This window comes from Thunnus albacares, chromosome 3, assembly GCF_914725855.1.
Source record: "Thunnus albacares chromosome 3, fThuAlb1.1, whole genome shotgun sequence".
NCBI lineage: Eukaryota > Metazoa > Chordata > Actinopteri > Scombriformes > Scombridae > Thunnus > Thunnus albacares.
Genome location: NC_058108.1, coordinates 25,702,784 through 25,728,416, shown reverse-complemented (window position 1 = coordinate 25,728,416; position 25,633 = coordinate 25,702,784). Strand labels below are relative to the sequence as shown.

At 40.1% G+C, this 25,633-nt stretch overlaps 1 protein-coding gene across 3 annotated transcripts in view; it reads left to right on the top strand.

Moving 5' to 3' along the window:
- Positions 1-25,633, top strand: part of fbxw7 (F-box and WD repeat domain containing 7) — a 69,223-nt gene that overhangs the window by 20,624 nt on the left and 22,966 nt on the right. The window contains exons 1-3 of one of the 3 annotated variants that reach the window (XM_044347251.1): positions 21,060-21,064; positions 22,668-22,672; positions 25,485-25,567. In XM_044347251.1, the coding sequence (XP_044203186.1) occupies positions 25,485-25,567 (83 nt within the window). In that variant the 5' untranslated portion in view covers positions 21,060-21,064; positions 22,668-22,672. Of the gene's footprint in view, positions 1-20,435; positions 21,035-21,059; positions 21,065-22,667; positions 22,673-25,484; positions 25,568-25,633 lie in introns of those variants that run through there. The other 2 variants (XM_044347250.1, XM_044347249.1) reach the window with 2 other exon arrangements.

Below are 25,633 nucleotides of genomic sequence, written 5' to 3'. Positions count from 1 at the left end.
GTTGTTTAGTTAAAACTCTTGATTGGGCAAAAGTCAGTCTTGTCCAGGATAAGTTTCCATGTTTGATGCCTTCGGAAAAATAACCATTCCTGGATTTTCACATTAATGTAAACAAATTACAGGAGGTCACAACTTTTGACTGTGCTGCTATTTCTCCGAATCCCCCAACAATTTCACTCTGTATATTTTGCATAGCCGGGAACTGAATATTTACCTCCATGCAGTTCCCCGCAGAAGGTGGATTTTGATTAGCAATTCAAGGCCTCCTTAAGGCAGTATAACAAAGCAATCAATATCCTCTCCTCTAATGAGGATATGAGGGGGGGCACGTTGTAGGGATTAATTACTAATACAAAATGGAAAATCAATGATAGACTCCTCACATATATGCACACACACACACACACACACACACAAAGATGCATACATGCAGGAACACAGACCAGCTGGATCTTCTGAGCTTTGTTTTTCATCTGGGCCGCAGTGTGTCATTTGCCTGTTGTATTACTGTGATGGATGACAATGAAAGAGATTCCATGGCTACATTAGATTTTCCAGCTACGTCTCCTAAATGGGCAGCGTCATCCAAAGCCTTTCATTTAAACTGAGCTCTGATGTAATTAGCTCGGCCTCATTACTTGGTATCGCTTCTTACCCCTCCCACTTGTTTACCATTAGTCAAGTGGAAAAACACGACCATGATGGGGGACAGATTTCAAGTTTAGCCAAATTAAAGTTTAAAAATTAGAATTAAAATTAAATTACAATTACCCTGTAAAGTTTCCTCTTATCCTCTGGAGCTATAATGAACAGGAGCAGCTGTTTCCCTACTGGAATTCAGGTCTATACTAGTATTTGCTGACTGCTTCTTCTATAATAGAATATACTGTAACAGGATTTAATGAAGCATTACCTCCACTAGAATATCCTGTAGCTCTAAGACATTTGAGGCATTTTAGTTGTACTCTGACTTATGCAGGATTCTGTAAAAATATTTAGGAACAAAAGTAAATTGGTAGCTTTATAGGACCAGTGTTTTCCTGGTTTTCTTAAGTGAAAAATGTTAGACATTACAGACATGGAATCTCAATAACTGGAGTTGAAAATCCTCCAAGTTTCTGTTTTAATTCCCACTTTCCATCTAGCAGTGTTGACTGGTTAAAATAACCAAATATTTGGGCTTCACAAGTCCACAAAGGGGGTCTCACACCATCTGCAATCCAGAGATCCAACTGCTCTGTCTTTCACAAATTTAAAACCTAAAAAAAACACTAAAATCTGACTGTGCAGCCTGCAATGACTAAATATATGTACACCTGAAATCTGAAATGATTAAACTGTCCTGTCACACAAAGGCTGATACACAGTCCACCTAAGGTCAGTATCAATGCATCCGTAGTCCTCGTTTGAGAAACTTCAGTCCGCGCTTTACAAAAGTGGTATTTATGGCAGAGTTGTAACTGAGCTCTGTCATGAATATTGACATACATTATACCTGACAAGTTTACCTTGGCAAAAGCCAAGAATGCCTTTAATCTGCAATGTGTGTCGCCATCTGTTAACGTTTGATTTAAAATGGTATAAACTGCTATTTTGGGATAGTAAAGTGATAAGATTTCTGCTTGGTCATTTGAGAAGCTATGAATAAATTTTACTGGATGAACTCAACTTAATAGGAAGAGATGGCACCAAACAGTTTTCCCATATTCCGAGATAATTCACACGCACGAATTACAGTGGGGTTATAGTGCTGTCAGGAACACCGGAGTGATGTCAAATATCAGCTTTGACTTCTTTAACCACGAAATCAACACCATAAAATCCTTTTAAGAAGTTCCCATGCACAGCCTAGGCATTAGACTTAACAAAGTCAGCGGAAATGGAGTTACCCCGGACGTAGTAGAGTCGCTTCAGGCTCACAGTACCCACATGTGCGCTTCATGCTTCATCTCCCCTGATCTACTCAGGGCCTCCCTTACACCTCCTTACAACATCAGCATGCTACAGTGGATAAGAGGAAGTGTTGATTTGGTCTGACTGGCCTCTTTTAATTTGTGATGAGCGTGGGAGAGTGGGACCCCACGGGGCCGCCAGAGAGCGTCGTGGCCAGGTTGTGCTGCTGCTCCATACCCCCTAGACAGCTGTAGGTTGCACCTGCCAAGTCAGCGCCTGCTACCCGGTTTTCTCTTCTCACCGCTACCGGGAAGAGCAGAATGTGCAAGCTTAGAATTGACCTCTTTTTATACCCATAGAGGGATATGAAAATTCACTCTCTTTGGGTTCTATTGATGAAATTATTATTTAATATAAACTCATTATTTTAACATTGTTGAATTATATTTGCTGTGTGTAATATTCTTAATCAAGCACCTCAGTTGTCCTCAGGCTTTATGTACTACTAGGTCACAGATGGTTGGTGTCGCATCACTTGGTTAAACGTGAGTTCTCTTAACACCTTTTCCCAGTATACAAATTCATGATTTAACACTCGAAAAAGATTTTACTACCCCTAGAGCTGACAGTCCTTTATGGCATTTTAGATCATTTATGGACCCCTAACAAACTGTAAAACAGGAAACTATGTCGTAAAACAGTTTTTCAAAGTTAGGCATGCAAGAGATTGAATTTAACAGTGTGTGTTTTTATACTATACCTTTTGGATAGTGGGACAAATGTGATTACTTTCATTATATTATTGAAAAACCCTGTTGTATTTGTTGAGTACTTTCTGCTCCAAATCTGCACATATTGCATATTTTTCAAAACAAACATGATCTACACATTTAAGTGAAGTGAAATCCTGAAAAACAGTCGAGTAATGCTTATTAATGACACTATGTTCAATGTAAATATATCCTAAAAACTAACTAAAAAGATAAGCGGTATATTATGTTCGGAGTAACCAGAGTGTTGAGGTCCCAGTATACTTTGTCAGAACAGCTTGTCCTCCCGTCACACCTCTCCAGTGTTGGAATCAGGAGCCTGCGTTGCTACATGTGACAATTTCTGTAACTTTCCAAAACCGACAATCAGTCACTTCACACCGCGATTGGCCAGCTACGCAGCGGTGACAAAGAAATCACTTTTTTACACTAAGAATGCCTTCCAGGAGAGACTGTCTGAAAATGTGTGCTGTTATCCCCATTTTAAATGATTATCCCGTGACAACCCTCTGTGTGACGGACTGTTTTTTCTCTCAGTCTCCAAAAGTGGCTGTTCGAGAATAAAGACTTTTGATGTCTGAGAGGGTCGGACATTCACGTTGTACAAACCGTCTCTGTCACACGGGGGTACCATTACCCCGTGGCAACTGTTTGTAGCCATAGTTTAAAAAACAAAAAACAGACAAAAACAAACACACATAAACTAATTTACAGCCCAAATATTCAGACAACATAATGAAAGCAGGAAAATGTCATTCTCTCTTTCCTCTCTACTTATTTTTTTGGCATTTTATGCCTTTATCAGATAATGAGATAATGATAATGGAGAATTGACAGGAAATGAGGGAGAGAGGGATGCAACAAAGGTCCTTGGGTGGATTCAAACTGGTGATGTTGCGGTTCCTGGTTGGCGTCTTAACCTCTTTGCTCCAGAAGATTTAAGTGTCGTTGCTTATTGTGAAAGTGACAAGGCCTGCAAGGAGCATATTTTTCTGCTTTCGCTACGTGGTCTGATGCTTGGAACATAATCAGTCCTTGAATATCTGTAGCTGCTGTTTGTACTGTGAGCTGAAAATTGAGAACACGTCACTCGTTCTCCGTTCTTCTCAGAGTGCAGAGACCTCTGAGTTCGCATCACACTCATTGAATCAGAAAGTGATTTCACCCACAGGAGACAAAGTGTATGTAACTGTAATTGCCTGGTAGGATATGAAAAAGCAATTTAAGAGACCATTGGACTTCAGTGAGCAGCAGTTTGGTACATGAAAATGGAAACTGAGATTGCTGATGTCTAAGTAGGTTGTTACTGAAATTGAGGTTTCTATGTATGTCTATCATAGACCTCGAACTCGTCTTCAAAGATGCTTCGGAATTGTTCGCACTTTGAGGAAAACTCTGACTTCTTGTTATAAAGAAAAAGAGTCCATATCCTTTTGTGCTGAGTCTAATTAGTAACCAGTGAAGGGAAATATTAGCTGAGAGTCATTTCTGACACAAAAATATCTCTGGGCTTAGTTGATTTGTTTTATTTAATGCCAGGTGTATTCACATTTGCATTTCTGAGAAGCTCAGCACTTGTTTTCTAATGAAGCTAGAACAGGTGACAATTCAACAAAACATTGACAAAACCCCTCCACAGTATAACTTGAAGTGTTGGTAGGAACGACAGTCTGTCCAGCACAGCTCCTTCTTCAAAAGAGGAATCTCTGATATGTCAAATTTCCCTCTCAGCCTCAATGAAGAGGAAGTCTCCCCTCCTTATCCCGACCACACCATCTTTCTCCCTTCTGTCTGCTATGTTCTATCTTCCAGTGAATATATTTTGTGAGTCATTTTACTATTTGGGAAAGCGTTCTTCTTAATGATGCACTCTTTATTACTGTCAGCACACTACAAAAACACAGATGATATAGCTATTTCAGAGACTGGCTAAAGGCTTGGTAACAATCCATTTGTTGTAAGCACGTCTCCCCTGCATAACAATTAAGCAACATCGTCACTGAGTGAATCAGAGGCAGATGGCATGGCCAATACAGGAGGGAAAAAGAGAAACTCTAGAGGTTTGGCTCTTTTTTATTTTTTTATTTTAAAGATGATTGTTTCCAGCCTGTTGGGACTTTGGCCTGATGTTCACGGTATTGTTGGCTGAATGAAGTGAGTGACAAATTGTGATAATACACACAGCAAGAAATTACTGTTACATATCGAGCCCTGCTTTATGATTTTCTGCTACATTTTGAGATAAAATTGGCTTTCTGGTAAAAAAAAAAAAAAAAAAATTGAAGCCTTCATTAGAAACCTCTGCAGAATTCATTACTGAATGACAGGCCCCTGTATCCATTGCCAGAATTGGTTGACTCTAATAGCAAACAAGAGCCTTATCCCTGGATGAGGCCAGAGGCAGCACACTGCAGCCTGGAGGCCAGTGAGAGCGAATCCTGTTGCCAGGCAACAGTTTACAGATTGGGTGGGGGGGGTGGAGGGGTGGGGGGAGGACTAGTAGCGGGGTCCTCTACTGCTGCCCACGCCCCTGCCTGTCCTTCGTCATCGTCACGTCAGGATCAGATCTGCAACTTGCCTGGCCTTGAATTATTGATTTGATTATTTTTTTTCCCCCAAGCATCGAGCTTTTACTGTGCTGGTCCCACTAGAGATATCTGACATCGGCTGTCACCGGCCGCCATCCTGCTATTTCTTGATTTGTTTGCAGGACAAAAATAAAACCAGCACTTGTAGTGCACGTAGGGTAAAGTGTAATTCCTCTTGATTTTACAGATAAAAATTCTGACAGGCTTAATTCTGTGTTTTCTTTTACTATGTAAGGACTCTTGAGGATAGAAGTTCTTATAAGATATCTGTACTTGATGCAGTCTACTCTATTTACAGCATGTATTTCATTTCCAAGAGGAGGAAAACCAGGCAGTTCTTCAGTCTCATCACTTAAACAGCTTAAGCAGTTCTTTTTTCCTGGCCTCTTTCTACAGGCTTGTGTGTTTCGTTGTTTTTGTTGATTTGCGGTGGCCGTCTGTGATGGAGCCTTATTTGTTTCCTGAATGTCTAATCTGCCAAGTTCATGCCTTTGGCTACCCACTGAGAAGGGGTTCCTTGTTCTGTGTCTGCCTGGCAATCCCAGTGACTGCTGCTGTCCCCGGCCTCTTGTGCACATTAACATACAGCTGTCTCACAGGATGTAGTGAGATAGACACCCATGAGCTTCAGAGGGAAACTGGGTACTCCCTCTCCTCTCCCAGATTCAACTCACAGGCAGCAGCCACAGCAGATGGGCCGTGGAGATTAAACCACTAGGCACATGGCAGCTATTGTGGGCTGCCTATTGTGAAATTTAAAGGTCATCTATAGGGTCTCATGGCTGAATTGCTGTGGTGAACCCCGCCCCCCTGAAGCTTTTGCTAATGATAGCTTTTTGGCTTGTCAGGAATATTCATCAGTAGACAGTGTGCTAAGGGGAAGTCAGAGTCCGACTGCAGGTTAAATTGGGTGAAAAAATGCAATATTTTTAGCTACATCATACGCAAGTCTTGTGATATTCTATATTTTTCTTATTGTTAACAAACCCCATGAAAAGAACAAAACATACAGTATCCTATCAGTATCTTATTTTTGTCATAAAAACACATCAATTAGCCACAATATTGCACTGGTACACATTCCATCATAAAGATGCACAAAGGCACCGTAGTTTATTCTGAGTCCTCGTCCTGGTGACACAAATACTGACTAGCGCTCTGCAGCTTAAAATAGTTTCCCACAAAATGCACAATTTCTTCAGTTTGAGTATCAGTTTACAGCTACTTTAGGAAATGACTTAGCCTTTTTAAAAATGAAGGTATATAAATTTTCTGTTTTTAAAGAGTAACGGCTGCAATGTGCGGTTGTGACAGACAAGCAGGGGGAGTCAGAAAGTAATGAGAGATGGACTCACACATTGTTGCTTTGGTCTTCTCATGGGATTTTTTGACAGTAAGAAAAATATAGAATATTCCCAGCCTTTTAAACCAAACAGAGGCCTTATTACAATAAGTGGAAAACCTTTATATGGAAGCCAGGAAAGTACAAAGTTGCAGGAAAAGCATTTTAACAATGAAGATGAGATGAAATAGATGCAAAAAAGAATACTGTTAAAGCCAACAGAATCTGAGTCAGTGTGTGTCCTTTTACCTTTGAACAGAGAATCTCCATTGACCCTGAGCACTTCCCTCGCACAGTGACGTTGAGTAAAAGTGTCACGTTGTGTGAGAACACAAGAAGATATGACCTCCACTTTCTAGTGCATTGGCTCATCAACCATAATGTTTAGTCTGAAATAAACCTTCTTATGCATTTTGAAACAAAATACAACAACCATATAGAAAACCCTGACGGACCGCTATAATGAAATAAGATGCAAAACATCAAATCTTGTCAGGAAACTGAATTTTAATCAGCATCATCTTGGTTTGTCTGACATTTGAAAATTTGAATTTCAGGTTGGATTTGACTTAAAGGTCTTCAAACATTGCAGAGGAAATAGAAAGTGACTGTAATCCTTTGACTTAGACCTCATCCACACAAGTCTTCTAGGACTGTTTCAGAAATAATCTCCATCCATACATACCTGAAAACACATATCACATGACCATTCACATACACTGGATATGCGTGTGCCAGTGTAAACAGGAAGCAGATTCTCTACTCTGCCATTGGTTGCTTAGTTGCGGAAAACACCGAAGAGGAATGAGCAATGGCGAAAAGTAAGATTAGAGATTTCTCTGTTTAGATTGACGACGAGGTGGAACTGTTAGTGACGAATCAGGGAAGGACATGTCGTGACTGATAAGACCCAATCAGGATGTGAACACGGGTGTCTGCGTCATCGTTTTTTCTCCGTTTCCACCCGTCCAGACCAAAGCGCAATCCCAGACTTTTCAAATTAAAACGGGTCAGCAGCATTTTCAAAAGTCGCCGGAGTAGTGTGGACACTAGGCGTAAATGTAGCAAAAGTTATGCGTTTTAACATGAAAATGTATTAGTGTGGATGTGGCCTTAAACAACCTCTGCTGGAGTTGAACTGAAGCTTCATGAAAGGTTACTTCAACCTTAAAATGCAGAAACTTTATCAATTTTAAATCTCATAAAATAAACATTTCATCTATTCTGAATGAATTAACTTGAATTTATGTCAGCACCCACTTAAATGTGTGTCCTGCGTAGGTGGAGATGAGGTTTGGATAACCCACTCTGCTAGCTGTGCTGCTTTCAGTTCACTCTACTTTCCTCTCTGAGCAGTGTTGACCCCCAAGTTGTGTTCCACTATTTTTGAAATTCAGGCCAAGATCCCCTATCGAAGACAGTGTGGTTTTCTAAGAGGAAAACATTACAGCCTTCCATGGTGCTGTGGTGTGAGACTATGACAGTGTGTGCTGAGGGAAGTCTATTTTTGGGAAGTTGTTCCAACCTCACTTCCATTTTCCGCTCTTGTGCTCAGTTCATTCACTGGCCAATTGGCTGCGTGGGTTCTTTGTTGGGAAAAGTTGGGGAATGGCAAGAAACAGAAGTTGTCACATGGCAACTACACAAAAAAAGAAGTGGCAGCTATCCAGCCAAATAAGCAGCTTGAAGATATTTGATAGGCTTTTTGAATATTGACATTTTTAATGTTTACAGTATTACAAGCGATACTACAGACAGCTGTTACTCTGTCACTCTCATGATTTATTTAGGTATTGTGTTGAGTTTTAACAATTTAGATGCGCAGAGCTAAATTTAAAAGCCGGTATTTTAAACTTTGAAACTCAGAGTGTTTACTGGTCGGCCCCAGGAGTGCCTGCGCCATTTAAATAGGAAGGCATGTTTACTTTCCTCATGCCATCTGCTGCTTCGATGCCTCCAGTAGCTCTACAGATGCCGGTTAGCTCACCCTCAGGCTAGATGTCGTTTCAACGTTGACAGCTCATCAAGATGAATGACAGGTTTCGGAGAATGAAAGGGGACAATTGGCAGCTTGAACGAACAATACACTTCCTGCCACAAGGTGAACATTTGCATATTATAGCATGTTATAGCCTGACCTCCATGTTGAATTGACAGATATTTTTTTCAGTGAATATAATGGCCTTGACATCAGACTGATTGAAAATACCGATAGAATGATTGCTCTTTGTTATTTCAGGCAATCTATGGTGAACAAATAACCAATGGAAAATGGCAGCTAAATCCTTTTAGTCCATTTAACTCAAAAAGAGCGACACAAAGTAGCCAGAACATCAAAAGAGTCAATCAAATTCCAGTGTTAATTAAAATTTAAAAAAAAAACATCCCTGAACATTTTACTGTTTTGGTTTGTATGAATGAAAAGGCTCAAACTATTAAAAAAAAAAAAGATTTATTTAAAAAACTGACATTGTCATAGAAAATTAAAAGCAGATCTTCTGTGTGATTTAGGTTAGTTTAGAGAAACTGTTGTTTAACATGAAACACAAAAAAATATTAAAAATATTAATAATATTAATTGCTAAACAAAATTAATTAAGCATTCAAAACAGTAAAATACACACAGTATTGTAACCACTGCACACCTACACATTTTGAGAGCCCAGTGCTTTTTTTTTTTTAACCAAGAAAATCACTGAACAAAATATTCAATTCAAGCAGTGAATTAGTTATTATAGGTAGAACGTCATTGAACCACTTTCTCATATACACTATCAATATCAACCCGTGCCCAAGACTTGCACTGTACTGCCTGGTGTATTATTACGCATTGTTGTATTTTCGTGTTGCGGGGCTCTTGGGGAATTCTTGTATCTATTATGCATGCCATAAAGCACTACACATGAGCAACAACAAATCAATAAACAAACACAAACCCCCAGCTACTAGAGGTACTTTTCCAAATGACCCCCATATACTCTTGTCCCCCCTATCCGTTCTCTGCTAGATAGGAAGTAGAATGGTGCCTTCTGTGTAGTTTCAGTGTGTAGGCGTACTCTAGGAGTATGTGTCAGACGCTGTATGAGTTGGAGGCAGGGAGAAGGAAAAGACTGCAGCAAAGCCTGAATCAAACCATAAGAGAGAAACCACTGCATCCAGTGTATAAAGCAACTTTAAAATGCTGACTAAAACCCTGCTGAACATTGGCCTTAAACAGTTTATTTGAACAAAAAAATGATGTCTAACATGCTAACATATTAGCACCTCAGTCAGCCAAGTTCTTGTGGCAGGTATATCTGTAACATAAGGTCTGACTTTAGATGAAATGAAAATGAAATGTGGAGTCATTCAAGATTTTCCTTTTGGCAGCAGCTGGTTTCTTCCTCTGTCCTCCGTCTGTCTCCATGTTAACCCAGCATGGGATGTAACTCCTCAGAGGCCCCATGCTGCTTACTCTCACAGCCAGATTTCCACCTCAGGATTCAGTGGACATATGGCAACCACCTATAACATCAGCCTTACCAATTATTGCTGCAGACCTAGTTCGTACATCCATCATACTTTAACACTTCTGTCCTTTTTAGCTGAAGCTTTTGGAATAAACATCATATTTTGACGACTCTTCACCTCATAGCTTTGGTAGATTTTCCTCGTGTTAGTCTTATTTATGGTTGAATTGTCTCCATTATAGAGTAGAGCTAGATTAAGCGATTAGTTGATCTGCAGAAAATTAATTGGCAACTATTTTAATAATTGAATAATTGTTTTAGTCATTAATTAGTCAAAAATTAGCTTGTTGCAGATTCTCAAATTTGATGATTTCGAACTTTTTTTGCGTCATACATGATAGAAAACTGAATATCTATGGATTTTGGACAGTCAAGACATTTGAAGACATCACCATCAGCTCTAAGACATTAAAGGAGCATTTTTCTGACATTTTACAGTAAAACAATTACTCAAGAAAATAATTAGAAAACAATAAAAGAATGCGATGCTGAAGAGTACAGCACTAACGGTAGTTTCTCTATCCTGCACATTCACTCATCAATAAATACATACATTCTTCTATCTACATCTGCTGCAGTATTATCAGTGCAGTCTGTGTGTGGTGAAACAAACATGCTTGCCAGCCATCCAGGGTTCACGCCTCCTCTGCCCTTCCTGAAATGAAACATTTATCACTCTTGACCCGTGTCATCCTTTAGCAGTTTAAATCTTGGCAGACACATCTCTCTCTACATCCCTCTCATCCATCTAAGCGTACACTAAAAAATTGTCTGACTGTGTTCAATAATATGCCTTTTAATGTGTTGTAGCACCGACTGGGTGTTTGTCACAACAATCTAGATCCACTCTTTTCCTCATAATGTATAAAAAATTCCAACCAAGATTCCTTCTTTTATTAACTGGCTGTGTCTCTGCCAAACAAGCTACTTGATCCTCCGTCGTAGCAGTATGGCAGATTAAACATGTTAAATATGATCCCATGGCACAGTGTACCTCATGAACCAAATCATTGTATTACTTATGAACAAGCAATGTGCAGTTTCCTTCAGGCTGTTTTTGTTTAGTTAAGCTTTTGAGTGTCTGTATTTGTTAATATGGAGAGTTGCAAGATGCATTTCATCGACTGTTTTGATTCTCTGTACACCACTGACAGAATTCAACGGTAACCGTTAGAGCTGCAACGATTAGTCGGTTAGTCGCCAACTATTAAATTAATTGGCAGCTATTTTGATAATTGATAAATCATTTTGAGTCATTTTTAAAGAAAAAATAGTCAAATTTCTGATTCCAGCTTCTCAAATGTGAAGACAGAAAGTACTGAAAACTAAAGCAGAATGTTCAGTTAAAAAGACTTTGAATTTACTTTTTATAATGAAACGATAAAAGTCAAAGTAAACGCTTAAAAGAATAAAGATATTTTTGTTATCTAAACATTTGACCTTCTTTTTTTCTACCATATTGGAATTGAAACTGGGAATCGGTACCTAGCCCAAGTGGCAGACCTAGTAACTATAGCAAGCTAATACAACTAATATATCAAGTAAATAACTGTTCAGTATAGATGCATTCACCACTTGGATTTTCATAGATAATAGGAGATTGAAGAGGAACATGTAGAAATATTTACTGTCAAACCCACTCAATGATCGCCTGCAGTACATTATTCTGAGATCATGGAATAATTATTTCCAACACATTTACATATCCACTTTGACCTGTTCAACCAGCATTTAAAGTATATTCTCTTCTTGACAATAGCCTACAGTATGTGTTGGCCTATTGACATTTAATATAGTTAACATATACTTCAATAAAAGCTGATCATGTCCACTCCACAGTCGCATCATTCATCTACACCAACAAACATCCACTCACGAATAAATATATAGACTTTCATGTGCCGCCTTTTTTGATCTCTTTGGAAATAAAGCCGTTATGCGAGTCTCTCTTTGTGCCATCAGACATGGCAGTTGATAGCAGTCAAGTCAGGCACTAAAAAGGTTGCTATCACCGACTCTGCTGGTGGTCCATCCGAGATAACAATAATCCCAAACAGACACTTTAGACAAGAGCCTTTGCTTTCACAGCATGGCCAGTGGACACATCTAAACAAGATCAAATGTGCCCTTCACTTTCTGGAAATTGGATTGTGAATCAACATGGCAGTCACGTATTTCACCCTTATCAAATGTTTGTTTTTTTTGTTTTTTTGGTCACTGTCCATTTGTGCCACTTCTCTACTTAACATGGCTGTAAAGAATATGTCTGACTAAATAAAAGCAGCATTTCCAACTTTCAGTTTGGGAAAACTTTGCAACATGCTCCACCCGAGTTCTTTCCAGATTACCTCATCAGTCAGACCCACCTGTCAGTAGGATTCACCTTGGTTTAATCATCAGAAAAGAGAGAGGCTTCAGTGCTTCATCCTCCTGACAAAATTGCTTTCACAGCCTTCCCTGATAGTTCTTCCTTCCTGTCTTCCTATTTCTTGAACTTTGCCAATCTACGGGTTGTTTAAAAGTATCCCACCATTTATCTTACCAGGCAGTGAAGGTTGTAAGACCCTGCACGCTTTGTTCCTTTGTTCCTCACCTGTTTGTTATGTTGAGGAAGACAGTCTGTCCTATAATGAAGTTTAGGGTCTCTTTCACACAGAAAGAACTGGCTGATTTTTCAAGGAAACTTTTTGAGGAACGTTGTGAAGGCAATGGCATCTGCTTCCTCGGTTTCTAGCAGCAGCCTCAATGAGAACGCATATTAGTATTAGTAGTAGTGCCAGTGGCATCTAACTTTGACCTATTTTTAAACGCACAGCTCCTTTTCCATCATAACAGAAGCTTAGATGCTTTGTTTTTCAGTGTACTTGCGCACATCTGGGAAGCTTAACATTTATGAATAAACACATCGGCAAGGTTTCATAATTGGTTGAACCCTTATCAGACGTACTTAGCTTACAGTACAAACCACTGTTAATTATACAGAAAATATGCAGTTCAAACTGCTGCCGTCTGTATTTCTGCATCTTGATGGATAAAAACTGAGGTTAATGCCTAGAAAAGGCGTAAATGATTAGTATATTTTGCTCGTTTCACTGCTCATAACAGACTGTGTGAAATAGCGCTCTCTGATCTCAGATCTGCTTAGATTAAAGTAACACCTGAGTTCAGAGGTTACTCAGGCGTATTTTCTTTTGAAAGCCTGTATTTGGAACGGCAAACATGCAAATTACCACGTTTTTGTTCGATAAATAAAGGGTAGTATGAGATCAGCATCATGAGAGAGAAACAAAATACCAAAGCCAGCGTGATGAGCGAGTTTCTGTAGCGAGATGAGGTCAAGGCACACGACACTGTCAGAATGTCCCCACATGGTTTCCCACACCTTCTCAAGCATATTTAGGGATCTACAGATGACAGGCAACACCCAGCAGGCACAATTTGGCTCGCTCTGCTTCATCGGGGATGCAGAGTGGTAATTCTGGATGATTAAAGAGGTTTATTCGTTCCTGTGTAAATGTTGATGCCAGCCCCGGCCAAGTTTCACCTGGCTCATCACACACATTTCCATAACCCTCTTTCATTTCTGAATGAGATATGACAGCTCAGACTGCATCCAAATGCAAAACCAGATAGGCTTATCATTGGGGAAAAGGATTAGAAATGGAGGAAAATGTAAATACCTCTATGGTGAAATTTTACCTGCGCAATTATCCTTGAGAAGGTATATTTACGTGACCTCCCTCTGAGGTACTTACTCTATAGTGTATAAGGATTTTTAGAGTAGTTATTTGACTTACAGAAGATCCAAGTTTCATTACTCCTCCTCTTCAAAAAGCCGCTTAAAAACTCACAGTTCTGACTAAATGTTGACTTTTGCTCATTTCAGAACTTCAAATGTAGCTTGAGGCCTTTGCTGGAAACTCTTAAACACTTACACTTAATCATGTTTACTTTATATTAGACTTAATATTATACTTTACATTCTATTTATATAAAATTGCAGCTCTACCACTGCTTCTACTATCTTCACTGTATATATTTGTACAGCCCTGATTGTTTGAGTGTTGTCACTTCCCCATTTTTTCCTTGTTCAAGTTTTTAATCTAAAGATAGAAGGTATCAAACTGTATATTGTAGAGATTGTAAAGTCTTCTGTGACTAACTTGTGATTTTGGGATATTTTAATAATATTTTCCTCCAATGAGGGGGGTGATGCAGTTCAGAGAAGTCACTCAGAGCCATCCAAACTTTCTTGCCCAACTTTGCAGCTATACTGTAGGTCAAATGTAGTGAGGATCAGTATGAAGGAGGCTGAGAGAGGGTTACACATCTCTGTTTGAAGATACTGGCAGAGAGCTGTATGCTTTGGACGCTTTGCTGATGGCCTTTGGGTTTGGGATTGATGTTCGTGGTTGGACAACATAACGATTGACAGCATAATTCAAGTCTTTAAAATGCGATAAGACACACATTCATTCATTGATTACTTGGACTTAATTACTTCTGCTGCAACAAATTGAACATCTTTGAGGAAAAACTAGTGATGCGGTGTCCAACTCTATCCTCATCTCTATGATTTGATTTTCTCTGATGAGATTGATTGTATATAATTTATGAAAATTGAAATTAATATGTGCCATCACAACTTGAAACCATTGTCTTGTGGAAGTGAACGTTGACAAGAAAGATGCAGCTGTACTTTTGACCCTATTTGTTGATAATAACTTTTCAAAACATAGTTACAAAGTGCTTTACAGAATAAGATAAAATACACAGTCATGATAAAAAATAATAACATAAATAAAAGCACACACCTGATAAAACAGTGAGTATAAAAAGAACAGGTAAAATAGATGAGCAACAGATTTACTGTAGAAAAACCTTTCTGTAAAAGTAAGTTTTGAGGATTGATTTAAAAGAAGGTAATGAGTTAACTAACCTAGGTTCCTCCTTAGTTGATGGTCCTCTTCCAAAGATCCTGCACCCCCTGCACATCCAACAGTTAAAACCATGATACACAGGGGAGTTTTTTAAGTTTAAATCAGGGGACTCCAAAAGCAAAATATTTAGACCTTGACACCTTTTTTGTCAGAAACCATACTCTTCCAGACGCTGCGGCTCTTTTCCAGAGTTGTAAAGCTCTGAATTTGGCTCGGCCAGTAGTCAGCCCTGTTTGAAGAACATTAATTTATACATTTGTTGTACAGCAGATGTTGAGAGTGAAGCAGATATTTGGCTTTAATGTCAATATCATCTTCCCTCAACACTCAAACCAGACTAACTTATTTCTCATCAGGAAATCAACTTCTTGGTCTTTTATTGAGGTTCGCGATCAATGGTCAGTTGTAGCAGTAGATGTTATTAATTAAGGAGACAGGGAGGCTGTTGTTCCCAATAATTATGGTTGATGACAAGAGACAGAACAGAGTTCCTGACATCCCACTTCTGCTGGAGATGTAGAGGTTCATCTCTGTAGTCCAACCTGTTCTGTAGCTTCCATGTCGGAGTTGAACTGTACATTTAAATTCAGCACCACTTCCTGTGTTTGATTGACATTGTGAGTGTATACATAGAGTACAGTAGATGTGGTAGAAAGGAATATATTGTGGTTACTGTAATTCTGTTGGGAGGCCATTAAGAAGCCCATAGCTTCCTGTCCCACTGAGAGACTGTGGAGTTGTACTTTTTAATAAGTGACATATTTTTTCAGTATTTTGCTTCAAACCACAGAAAATAAATAGACTGTTTGTATTTTTCATGGGCTGTGGTTGCATAAATCAAATCAAATCTTTAAATGTCTTTTTGTGGAGTAGAACTTATTGTCCTCTCACAAGAAAAGAACAGAATCTAATCACGCTACAATTTGACCTTTGCCTCTCTTCAACTGGGAAAAATTCCCATTTAGATTCTGTTTTAAATAAAAAATAATAATTTTTTCCCCAGTATTTTATGACACAACCCCATTTGCTTTTGATGTTTGATGAGCGTGTGAGGCAACAACACTGGATACGGTCTGTCTTTGAATTTCACCGTTCTTTCGTCACCGTTGAAAGCTTTTGTACATTTGTTTTCATTTTCAGCGTTCAGACCATTGTTGATTAATTATTTTGTCTGCGCCTCTCTACTTGTATACATTGTTAAATGCTGCATCTGCTGGAAACTCCCAATTTCTAAATGATTGCCAATAATTGCAAATATTGACCTCTGTTCTCCATTTATTTTCTATGGACTCCATTGATGTCACAAGGGGGGGATACCAGTGGCTCTTGCTTTAATTTCTTATTTGACCTGACCCCTTCAAACTTGAATGTTGTAGTCGCGTGGGTGGCTGTAGGATATGTTAATTCAATTCCATGCAGATGATGCTATTATTATCTTTTTGCAGAATGCCATGATCCATGGTTTCCTTATTCATCAAACCTCCCCCACACGCATTGCATCTGTCCAGCCTGGAATGGGGCTCACACTTCACCGTTTCAGAAAAAAAAAATCTATTGAGAGGAGTGGAGACCCCCTAGTCCTCATTTTTTTTCCTCAGAGAGGACAATCGCACAATGACATGGCCCCGTTTAGTGATGCATCACTGCCCAGGAAGTATTTGCCTCCTTCAAGTTCACCACCTCACATTAAACATTTGCATTCTCCTGTAGTTTCGCCGTTTCCCACCAACAGCTGCTGATTTGGGATAGCAGGCCTTTCACATCCCTCCAGTCTTACCAGACAGGTGTTAAACCTATAATTCGCTTACCTCTTTTAGTGCTGAAAGGATTATTCCATTAGTTGGTTGACAGAAATGCATTTGGCAGTTTGGATAATCAGTTTAGGCCTGCAACTAATGATTATTTTGGTTTTTTTGTTAATCTGCTTATCATTTTCTCGCTTAATTGATTGTTTGGTCTAAAAGCTGTCAGAAAAAGTGAAAATTGCCTCTCTTAAAGGAAAATTCCAGTTTGATGTATTTCACATAAATACGGCAGTTGTGACTCTGTGTGTCCTGCTAATTTAGCTCTCTGCAGCTCCGTTATTGAGATTCCAGAGATTCAGATCAATATTCGGGCGAACAAGGCCTCGCATTACCAACCGTTATCGGGGCAACCTCCGTCAGCCTCCTACTGCTTTAGAAATAAATCTGATTTCTACATGAGTCGCCTTTAGAAGTTTGTTTGTGAATCTGAACGAAAGTAAACACAGGAACTAGCCGCCCGTAGCAGCGGCTAACTGCATAGGAAAGAAGACAAAGTAACTGTTGTTGTGCTAAGATAAAATAACCGATATGAAGGCAACATTTTGTTTGTAATGTATAAAATAATCAATGAACAGGTACAGAAACGTATCAATATTTGTATCCCCATCCATTCATAAACTGCTTTCTTTTATCTTCACATATCCAAGGATGCTCAACTTATCTGCAGGCTTGACAGTATCTGAGTCAGTACGCTGAAACCTTGGCACTGATGTTGTCTATTATTTGTGCACAGTCAAATGAGACGGCATTTGCATTTCCCCACAAGCTATCCGCTGCACTGCGATGTAATGAGTGTATTTTTATACATCCTCTGCTGTTGGAATATTGCAGCAAAAGGAGCCGATATCTGATGGAGCGCTATTACCTGAAAGGGTTTTTTTTTTCGTTGCTGTTGTTGATAATAGGAAAACCGAAATGAGTTTGTTTTGAGATACGCCTGTTTTGTGGAGCTTTACGTCTGACCGGGCCGAGATTTTGGTTTTGATTAGCAGGAGGTCAGTATCGAGGCTGGGCGAAGGGGGGGGTGGGGGGGATGGGGGGGCCTGTTAATGCTTTACCAACTGGCAGAAGGAGAGCGACAAAGGAGGCCGTGGCCTATTCAAAGGCCACAGTGCAACCCCTCCTGCATGCCAAGCATTCCAGCGTGCTGTGTAAAGGTTGGGCCGGCAGAGAGGAACGAGAGAGGGCCTTTCTCATGAGGGCCACCTTAAACACACACAGACAAAAGCTCAAGAACCATTCTGTCTGATGCACCCAGACCTCCGTTTGTCTTACTTTGCTGAGAAAGTGTGACTAAAATGCCCAGATTAGCCCTCAACACCTTCCCAATCCTCTCAGATGAAATACAAAAACATGGCAGGCTTCCACTGATTGACGTCTTTTTCTAAATTCATCCAGACTTTATTAGTAATATCTTGTATCCTATGTGATTATATTTTATTTACATATGTAAACTGTCATGCGAATAGCTATAGGGTTTTGCAGAGAGCAGGTGTCGTATCACATCAGTTCCTTTAATTTCTAGTCCAAAAGTCAACAATTTTTATTTCAAACTGTGGCAGATTGTACCAGAACTCTCTACTCCCTCTCTCTCTCGCTCTCTCTCAAATGTTTTTCCTCTCAGTTCCACAAGCCCTAAAAATTTCACCCTCTGCCCGGTTACTCAGTTATTACACTTGTAGGTCAGAAATGTCTGAAAGGCTGCCACATCTCAATGCTCCATCACCTGAGAATAGAGCCCTTCCCATGACCCCTGTGTCCCCCTCTCGTTTAGATGATCTAATGTCGATGTCTTGTGAGGTCAAGGGTAGCAAATGTTGAAGATCTTTTTGAAACTACGGCACGATCCAGACTGGTATCACAAGTCGGGGGGAAAAAAATGTGCAGAAGCCAACAAACACATGCTCAGTGTTTAATTTACACTTCACACAAATGCCACCGTTTATAAAAAAAAAAAAAAAAAAAAAAAGGCAACCGGTCAGTCTACCAATGAAATGTGTTTCAGTTGGTTCTCCTGCAGCACAGTGACATTAACACAGTTGGCCAGAGACGCTGTTTATTGTACTCCGCTCTCAGTGTGTCCAAATTAGAAAAGCAAGAAGCCTCTAGTGTATTTATCTTTTATGTCCCCTTGAAAACGCAGTTGGAGTCGTGACACATCACATTCACCTGCACTAAATGTTCATGTTGCTGTATTTTAAAAAAAATAAATAAATAAATAAAGCTGCCACCTTGAGGTTGTGAATCTCTTCTAGCTGTAATGAAAGTTGTGAAGCCATCAGCAGTGCATGTGGGCAGGTGCAATCAGCCATTACCTGCCATAGTGAAATGCAAATATTGGCCTGTTCATTTTATGTGCAAATGAGCAGGTGCGTCAGATGTGGATCCATTCACACTGTCGCCTGATGAATGATTTTTTTTTTCCGATGCAGTTTGTTCAATGTACGTATGCGGCGGTGGAGCACGGTTTCACATCGTTCACTTGTTGTCAGTAAAAGTAGAAATACCGTGCAATAAAAATACCACATTACAGGTAAAAGTCATGCATTCAAATGTTTTTACTGCACTATAGAAATATTAGCAATAAAATGCATTTGAAGTATCAAAAGTGCTCTTTTTGCAGACTGGCCCTGTCAGTGTTATGTAATGATATCTGATAGGCGTTCATTAACATGTAAGCAGTATTGTAATGTTGGGGTTGAGCTGATTTTAACTGCTTTTAAATACTTCAGGGTAGTCTGATCAATAACAATGCATCATTCAATTAGTCAGTTGATTGTTTGAGTCACTCGTCGAGCAAAAATACCAAACAATCGCTGGTTTCAGCTTCTCATTCGTAAGGATTTGCTGTTTTTCTTTGTCTTACATGATAGTACAATAAATACTTTTAGGTTTTAGGGGAATCGTAATAGACATTTTCACTATTTTCTGACATTTTATAGGCAAAACGATTAATTGATTTATCATCAGGTTACTTTAAATTGTTAGTTGTGACCATAATATTTAAAAATCTGATTATATCATACAGTATTTTCAGTGTAAAATCTTAACTAACTACAGCTGTGAAATAAATGTAGTTAAAAAAGTGTAGTACAGTAGAAGTATAAAATAGCATAAAATGGAAATTCTACAAGTACTTAAAAATAAATGAATACTATGCAAGGGTAAATGTACTCAGTTACTTTAATATTATCTAGCATTTACTGAATGTTCCTGGGCTGGGTGGACGGATGAGGTGTTTTGCTGCTGCTGCTGCAACAAGTGGGTGTGTGTGTGTGTGTGTGTGTGTGTGAGGGGGGGGGGGGGGGGGGGGGGGGGGTCTATCCACCTTTTTTAATGGCAAAAGACAAGTGCATACCCCACCCGGTCTCTGTGTGCTCCCTCCTCTGCTACGCATATGTTCCCCCCGGTACCCCTGCTCGCCGAGGATGCGCTGAATGTGTTGAATGTTGGACTGCACCATTCCTCCCATCTCCACCGGGGAGGCTGTAATCTGATCCTGTTTTGGAGGAGCCGCCGTCGTGCAGCCTGCCTGTGAAGAGGAAGAAGAGAGAGAGAGGGAGAGAGGGAGAGAGAGAGAGAGAGAGAAAGAGAGAGAGAGAGAGGAGGGGGCACTGCTCTGCTCGCTCTGACGCTCTCTTCCCCAATCTCCACTCCTCCCCCTTTCCTACCGAGTGTCACCCTCTTTCTCCTCTCATCTGTTCACTCCCCTGTGCTCGGTTGAGGCTGTTCGGCGGCAGCACCACAAGCCTCCGGGATCGTCGCATCGCATTGTTCACCCACCGACCGAGCCCCTTTTCTTTTTTTTTTTTTTTTTTTTAAATCGGTGTGACACGGCTGAGCTTTGTCCCCCCTCCTCTCCTCTCTCTCTCCTCTCCTCTCTCCCTCTCTCTGTGTTTTTAATGCCTTTACCGGGGGAATCTACTGCATGCGCGCCAGTCCGGTGACGTGCCCGAGCATGTTCACATCAGAGACGGCGTCGGATTTACCTGAGAGTACGCTGCCCTCTCACTGTCAGAGCCATCTCCCCGCCGCGCACACAGATTTGGACTTCACCGATTGTCACTGAGGAGGAGAGAAAACACACACACACATACATACACACACCAAAAAAAAAAGAAAGGGAGAAAACACACCGGATTACAAGGATGGGGTTCTACGGCACTTTAAAGATGATTTTCTACAAAGTGAGTAGGATATTTTTTTTTTCTGCTGCAGTGTCACCTCCAAAGCAACCCATCTCCTCCCGTCTTCTTCTCATTATTTAATGTTTGACTCCGCTCTGTCGCCTTCATTATCTTTTGACGCGCCTCTCGCAGGCAGATTGTGCGGCCACTGCGGAGGATGAACAGCAGTGTAGCAGACCTCCAGAGACGCCGCTTTTTAATTGTCTGGGCCTCTTTTTTTTAAATATTTAAATGTTATGTTATGATATGTTAGCGCTGCGTTTAAATGGTGTAATATCAACGATTTGGCATCCTCTCCGTTCGTAGTAACTTAAGCTGTGTGTAAATAACGCCAACGCCGTGGTTTCAGAGCTAATCACTGAATGTGTAAATGGGGGGTGATGGCACTGGCACTTTTTAATTCTGCAATGCCGGATGAAAATATGTCTTATTCCTGCTTTAAACACTACTGAATGAACCGTTTCTGGATGGCATAAGAGCCCATTTTGCCTCAGCGTTGGCTTTATGCTCCCTGCACCTGTACATCAACTGTGGTCCTTCCTTTTTCACATAACCTATCAGACGCTTCAGCTGTAACATATATACTATATATAGATAATAGATATCACCTCTTTATCACCTCTGTTTATGCTTTAATACATGCGGGCTTTCACTGTTGTAAAGAATTATATGTTCCAGGGGGAAAATAAACAACAAAAACAGCCAGTTTCCCCTGAAATCCTCCCCGGTTTGCAGGGTTATTGTGATTCTACATTATGCAGCAGTGGTTATCTCGCACTGACCAAAGTGACTGCTCGAGATGCATGCATGTGATCCGTCTGCTGTTGCCTGTTGGAGTAGCCCATTCCCTGACATTGTGCACTCGCCTCAGGCTCCCCAACCACAGATAATGGGTCACTGTGTCAGACTGCGTGAGGTAGAAATATCCTCAAGGATGTTGGGTGTATTATGCTGGATGGAAGCCATAAAATGATGCTTTTCTTAGTTGGGAATGCAGAGTACAAACAAAAATATGAAAGGGAGTCTGTTGCAAATTTGTTAATCAAAGGGATGACTGGGAAAAATCCCTCCTGGTGATTTTTTTGTGTGGTTCTGACTGAGTAGTGTTTACGCTTTTACTGAATTAGGCTTAATCATTAAGTGAAAATGTCATACTTAATCAATAGATTTGAATGGTCACTCAGTGTGCTCATTCTGTAACATGTGCAGATTTTGAAGTTTGCCCTTAAAGCTTGAATATTTTAATGCCACAGAAATCAAAGCACTGAGTGATTTATCGACAAATTCAAATGGTTTTCTTCTGGTCTCATTACAGTTTGTGGTATCAACCCTTGAAAACTTGATGATGTTGGTAATTCTTTCCCCAAAGAAACGTCCAGTTTTTGGATGCGAGTGTTTTTCTGCGTCTTCTAGAGACGCTGATTGACATGATGAAACTGTTTGACGTCTGCTTGAAACACTGTTTGAAAAACGAGAAGGATTTTTCGAGCGACTGATGCTGCAGGATGTAGTCGCCGTTTGAAATGAATCAACACATTATGCAAGAGTGATTGCTGTCTTTAAAATATCATTAAGTCTCTGTATCCATCTGTCGCGCTTTTGGCCAGATAGGGGAAGGGGAAGCCGGAGGAAGGAGGGGTGGACTGATTAGTGGTGATTTACAAACACTGCGTTGTCTGGTTACCTTTTTTCCCAGGCTGAAACACAAGAAGAGGCTGGTTACACGCTGTGTGTTTTTTTTTGTTTTTTTTTTCCTTTTTCTTCCACGCTCGCATTTAGTTTGAGGTTTTCTTGCATGTACACACAGAGGCACACACACACACACACATACACACACACTCAAAGCCAGCACTCCCCCTTTTCTCTCTCACACTCTGAGACACACACACACACCCAATGCATGCATACACACACCCAGGCTCTCCTTGGCTACTGAACTGCCATTGCAGTGAGATCACCGCTTTAAGAACAAGGCAGTTGGGTTTAAGAGCCGGATCTTAACAAGCAGGAATATCTTATAACCTCCACCTCCCCCCTCTTTCAATTCCTTTGCAATCAAACAAGCCTTCAAGATTTGTTAAACGTGGACAAGTGGAAAACAAGCTACGTTACTTGCCTAGCTTTTGAAAACATTTTGGACTTGAATTAATTTCCTCTAAATCCCAGTGCCTGTTCTCTACTCTTAGGTTTCCATTATAATTTTACTCAAGGTTTTCATGACTTTAGAGCCTCTCTGCAAGGCCTGAAGTACCACTCAGGCTTCACATGTCAGGAAAAGATCATAACTCACTGGTCAGATCACAGTCTAATGTCCAGAGGGGGGCACCTGACCTGAAGCACATGTTTATGTGCTAGTCATGTACTCATGCTTCTTACAACTCGGGCTTTAGTGTTGTGCATTGATTCTGCTGTCCACATTATAGACTGAGGCACTGCATGGATACCTAACACATCACTGCAAAAGCTTATATCCTGCATATAATTCAGCATTTCTGAGGTTAGAAAGGAAACAGTTTTTCTACATTCTTTTCCTCGGTTCATCACTGCTTTGATATATTATACGCTGTTCTCAACACCCAAAAGTGCCCCTAAGGCTGAAAATACTGAGAAGACAAACACACACTCACCAAATTATAGTGATAAAAAAAAAAAAAACACACAAATCTTGAGGAGAGACATGTAATCATGCCACTGTACAGCCAGACAGTATGGAGTCAAATATACAGAGCTCCTCTCTTTTGTAGCATATAACACTACAATAACATAAATGCATCAATAGAGGATTGTTTTCCTTAAATGAGGGAGAAAAAAAAAGTTAAATTTAAGTTTGGTTTTGGTTTTCTACAAGCCTTTATCAGTGTCTGCAGTAGCAGCAAGACTGAAAGGAGTTCTGCTTCACATTTTCCAGTACAGGTTGTGTCTGTTGTGCAACACAACAGGCTGGACTGTAGACAAACTGTTGCCAAACGCCTTTGACTCTAAATGAAAGTGCAAAAAGTGGATTGCTGTGCCACAAGCACTATAGAGGAACCTCATCTGAAAAACATGGTACATTTTACAGCGCAACAATAAATTATTCATGTGCACAAGGACATTTCCTTTGTTAAAATGTGTTCTTGTTGGGACCGCTGGTGGTTTAAAAGTGAAGATCAGAAAGAGATTTGAGATCTTTTCTCTCTCTCTCGTCTGACGCCGTCTCAGTGGCTTTACTTGAAGCTGAAACTGAAGGATCGTGATCAAATGTAGCCGAGTTTTCACTTAAACATGAAGCATATTTAATTAATCAAGGAACAAGGCCAGATTGTCACAGTGTATATATCTTATTTTGGCCAGACAGTTAAAATCAATATGCAGGTATTCTGTTAGCTTGTTTATTCATGAGGGACTAGCGATGAGATTGTGATCACTTGCATGTGTGGCAAGAAGAAGCCGTGCCAGAGAGAGCGGCAGGCATGGGATGAGGAAAAATTGGCTTGCCCGGGCCTTCACACAGACTCCTTTGTTTGTAGCAGTAGAGTAGGTGTAAGCGGGGATTGGATGTTGTGTGCACACGCAGGTGAGAGAGAATGATAAAAGAACTGACTCGCTCTGTTTTTCTTTCTCAAGTATGAGTATGAATCAATCTTCAATGTCAAAGAATGTACTCCGTGCCCTCCCTGAACAAGTTTTTGTACTTGATGGTTATCTTGTGCGCTGTGCTCTCTGAGGTTAGGAGGGTGTGAATGCATCGTCACCCCCCACACACCCCCCCACCGGATATATTATGGGGTATCTGGTTGCTCATGTGACTCCAACATGGAACAATGAAAATAAAGCACATTATTCTTGCTTTACATCCAACTTCATCTCATAATGATGAGCTGCGTCGTCGTCTACAGATAGGTCATACCTTTCTGCTTTGTTATGGAAAATGTTAATAAATTGAATCTCCAGCCTGTGCATTAAAGTTTAATTTCCCATCTGCATAAATCTGTTGCAAGACTGTGGCGTCTGTATTTTAATATGCTGGATTTCAGACATAATGTTAACAGTCTGTAACGTGCAAAAGCAATTTTCTGCTCCCACCTCTTTTTTTTTTTTTTTTTTTTTTAAAGAAGTCCATGACCTCTGTTCTTTCTTTGAACATGGTTTTCAAAAGATGGCTTCTCACTAAAAAGTAAAGGGACTTGTTCACCGTTTTTCAAAAAGTTTATCTGAAGGAAAGGGGTGAAAAACATGAAAAGAGCACAGTGTGAGATCCACAGTTGATAGCCATAGTTGTTGTGGAATATATTTTGTGAATTATGCAAATTTTAAATATTATTTTTTTCAGTACGTCTAACTGGGTGGTGAATGTACTTCAGATGAAATGATTTGGATTTTATAATGTACAGCGTTGACTGGATTCAGTCTCATTTAGTGTTTTTGTTGTGAAGGTCTCTAATGTTTTGCTCCTTTCTCTCTTTCTCAGATGAAGAGAAAGTTGGACCATGGCCCTGAGGTCCGATCTTTCCCTTCAGGCAAAAAGCCCTGCAAAGGCACAGAGTATCCCAGGTAAAGGAAACTACATTTCACCTATAAGACCTCTTAGTTGCTAAAGAGTAGCACACCTACTCCCTA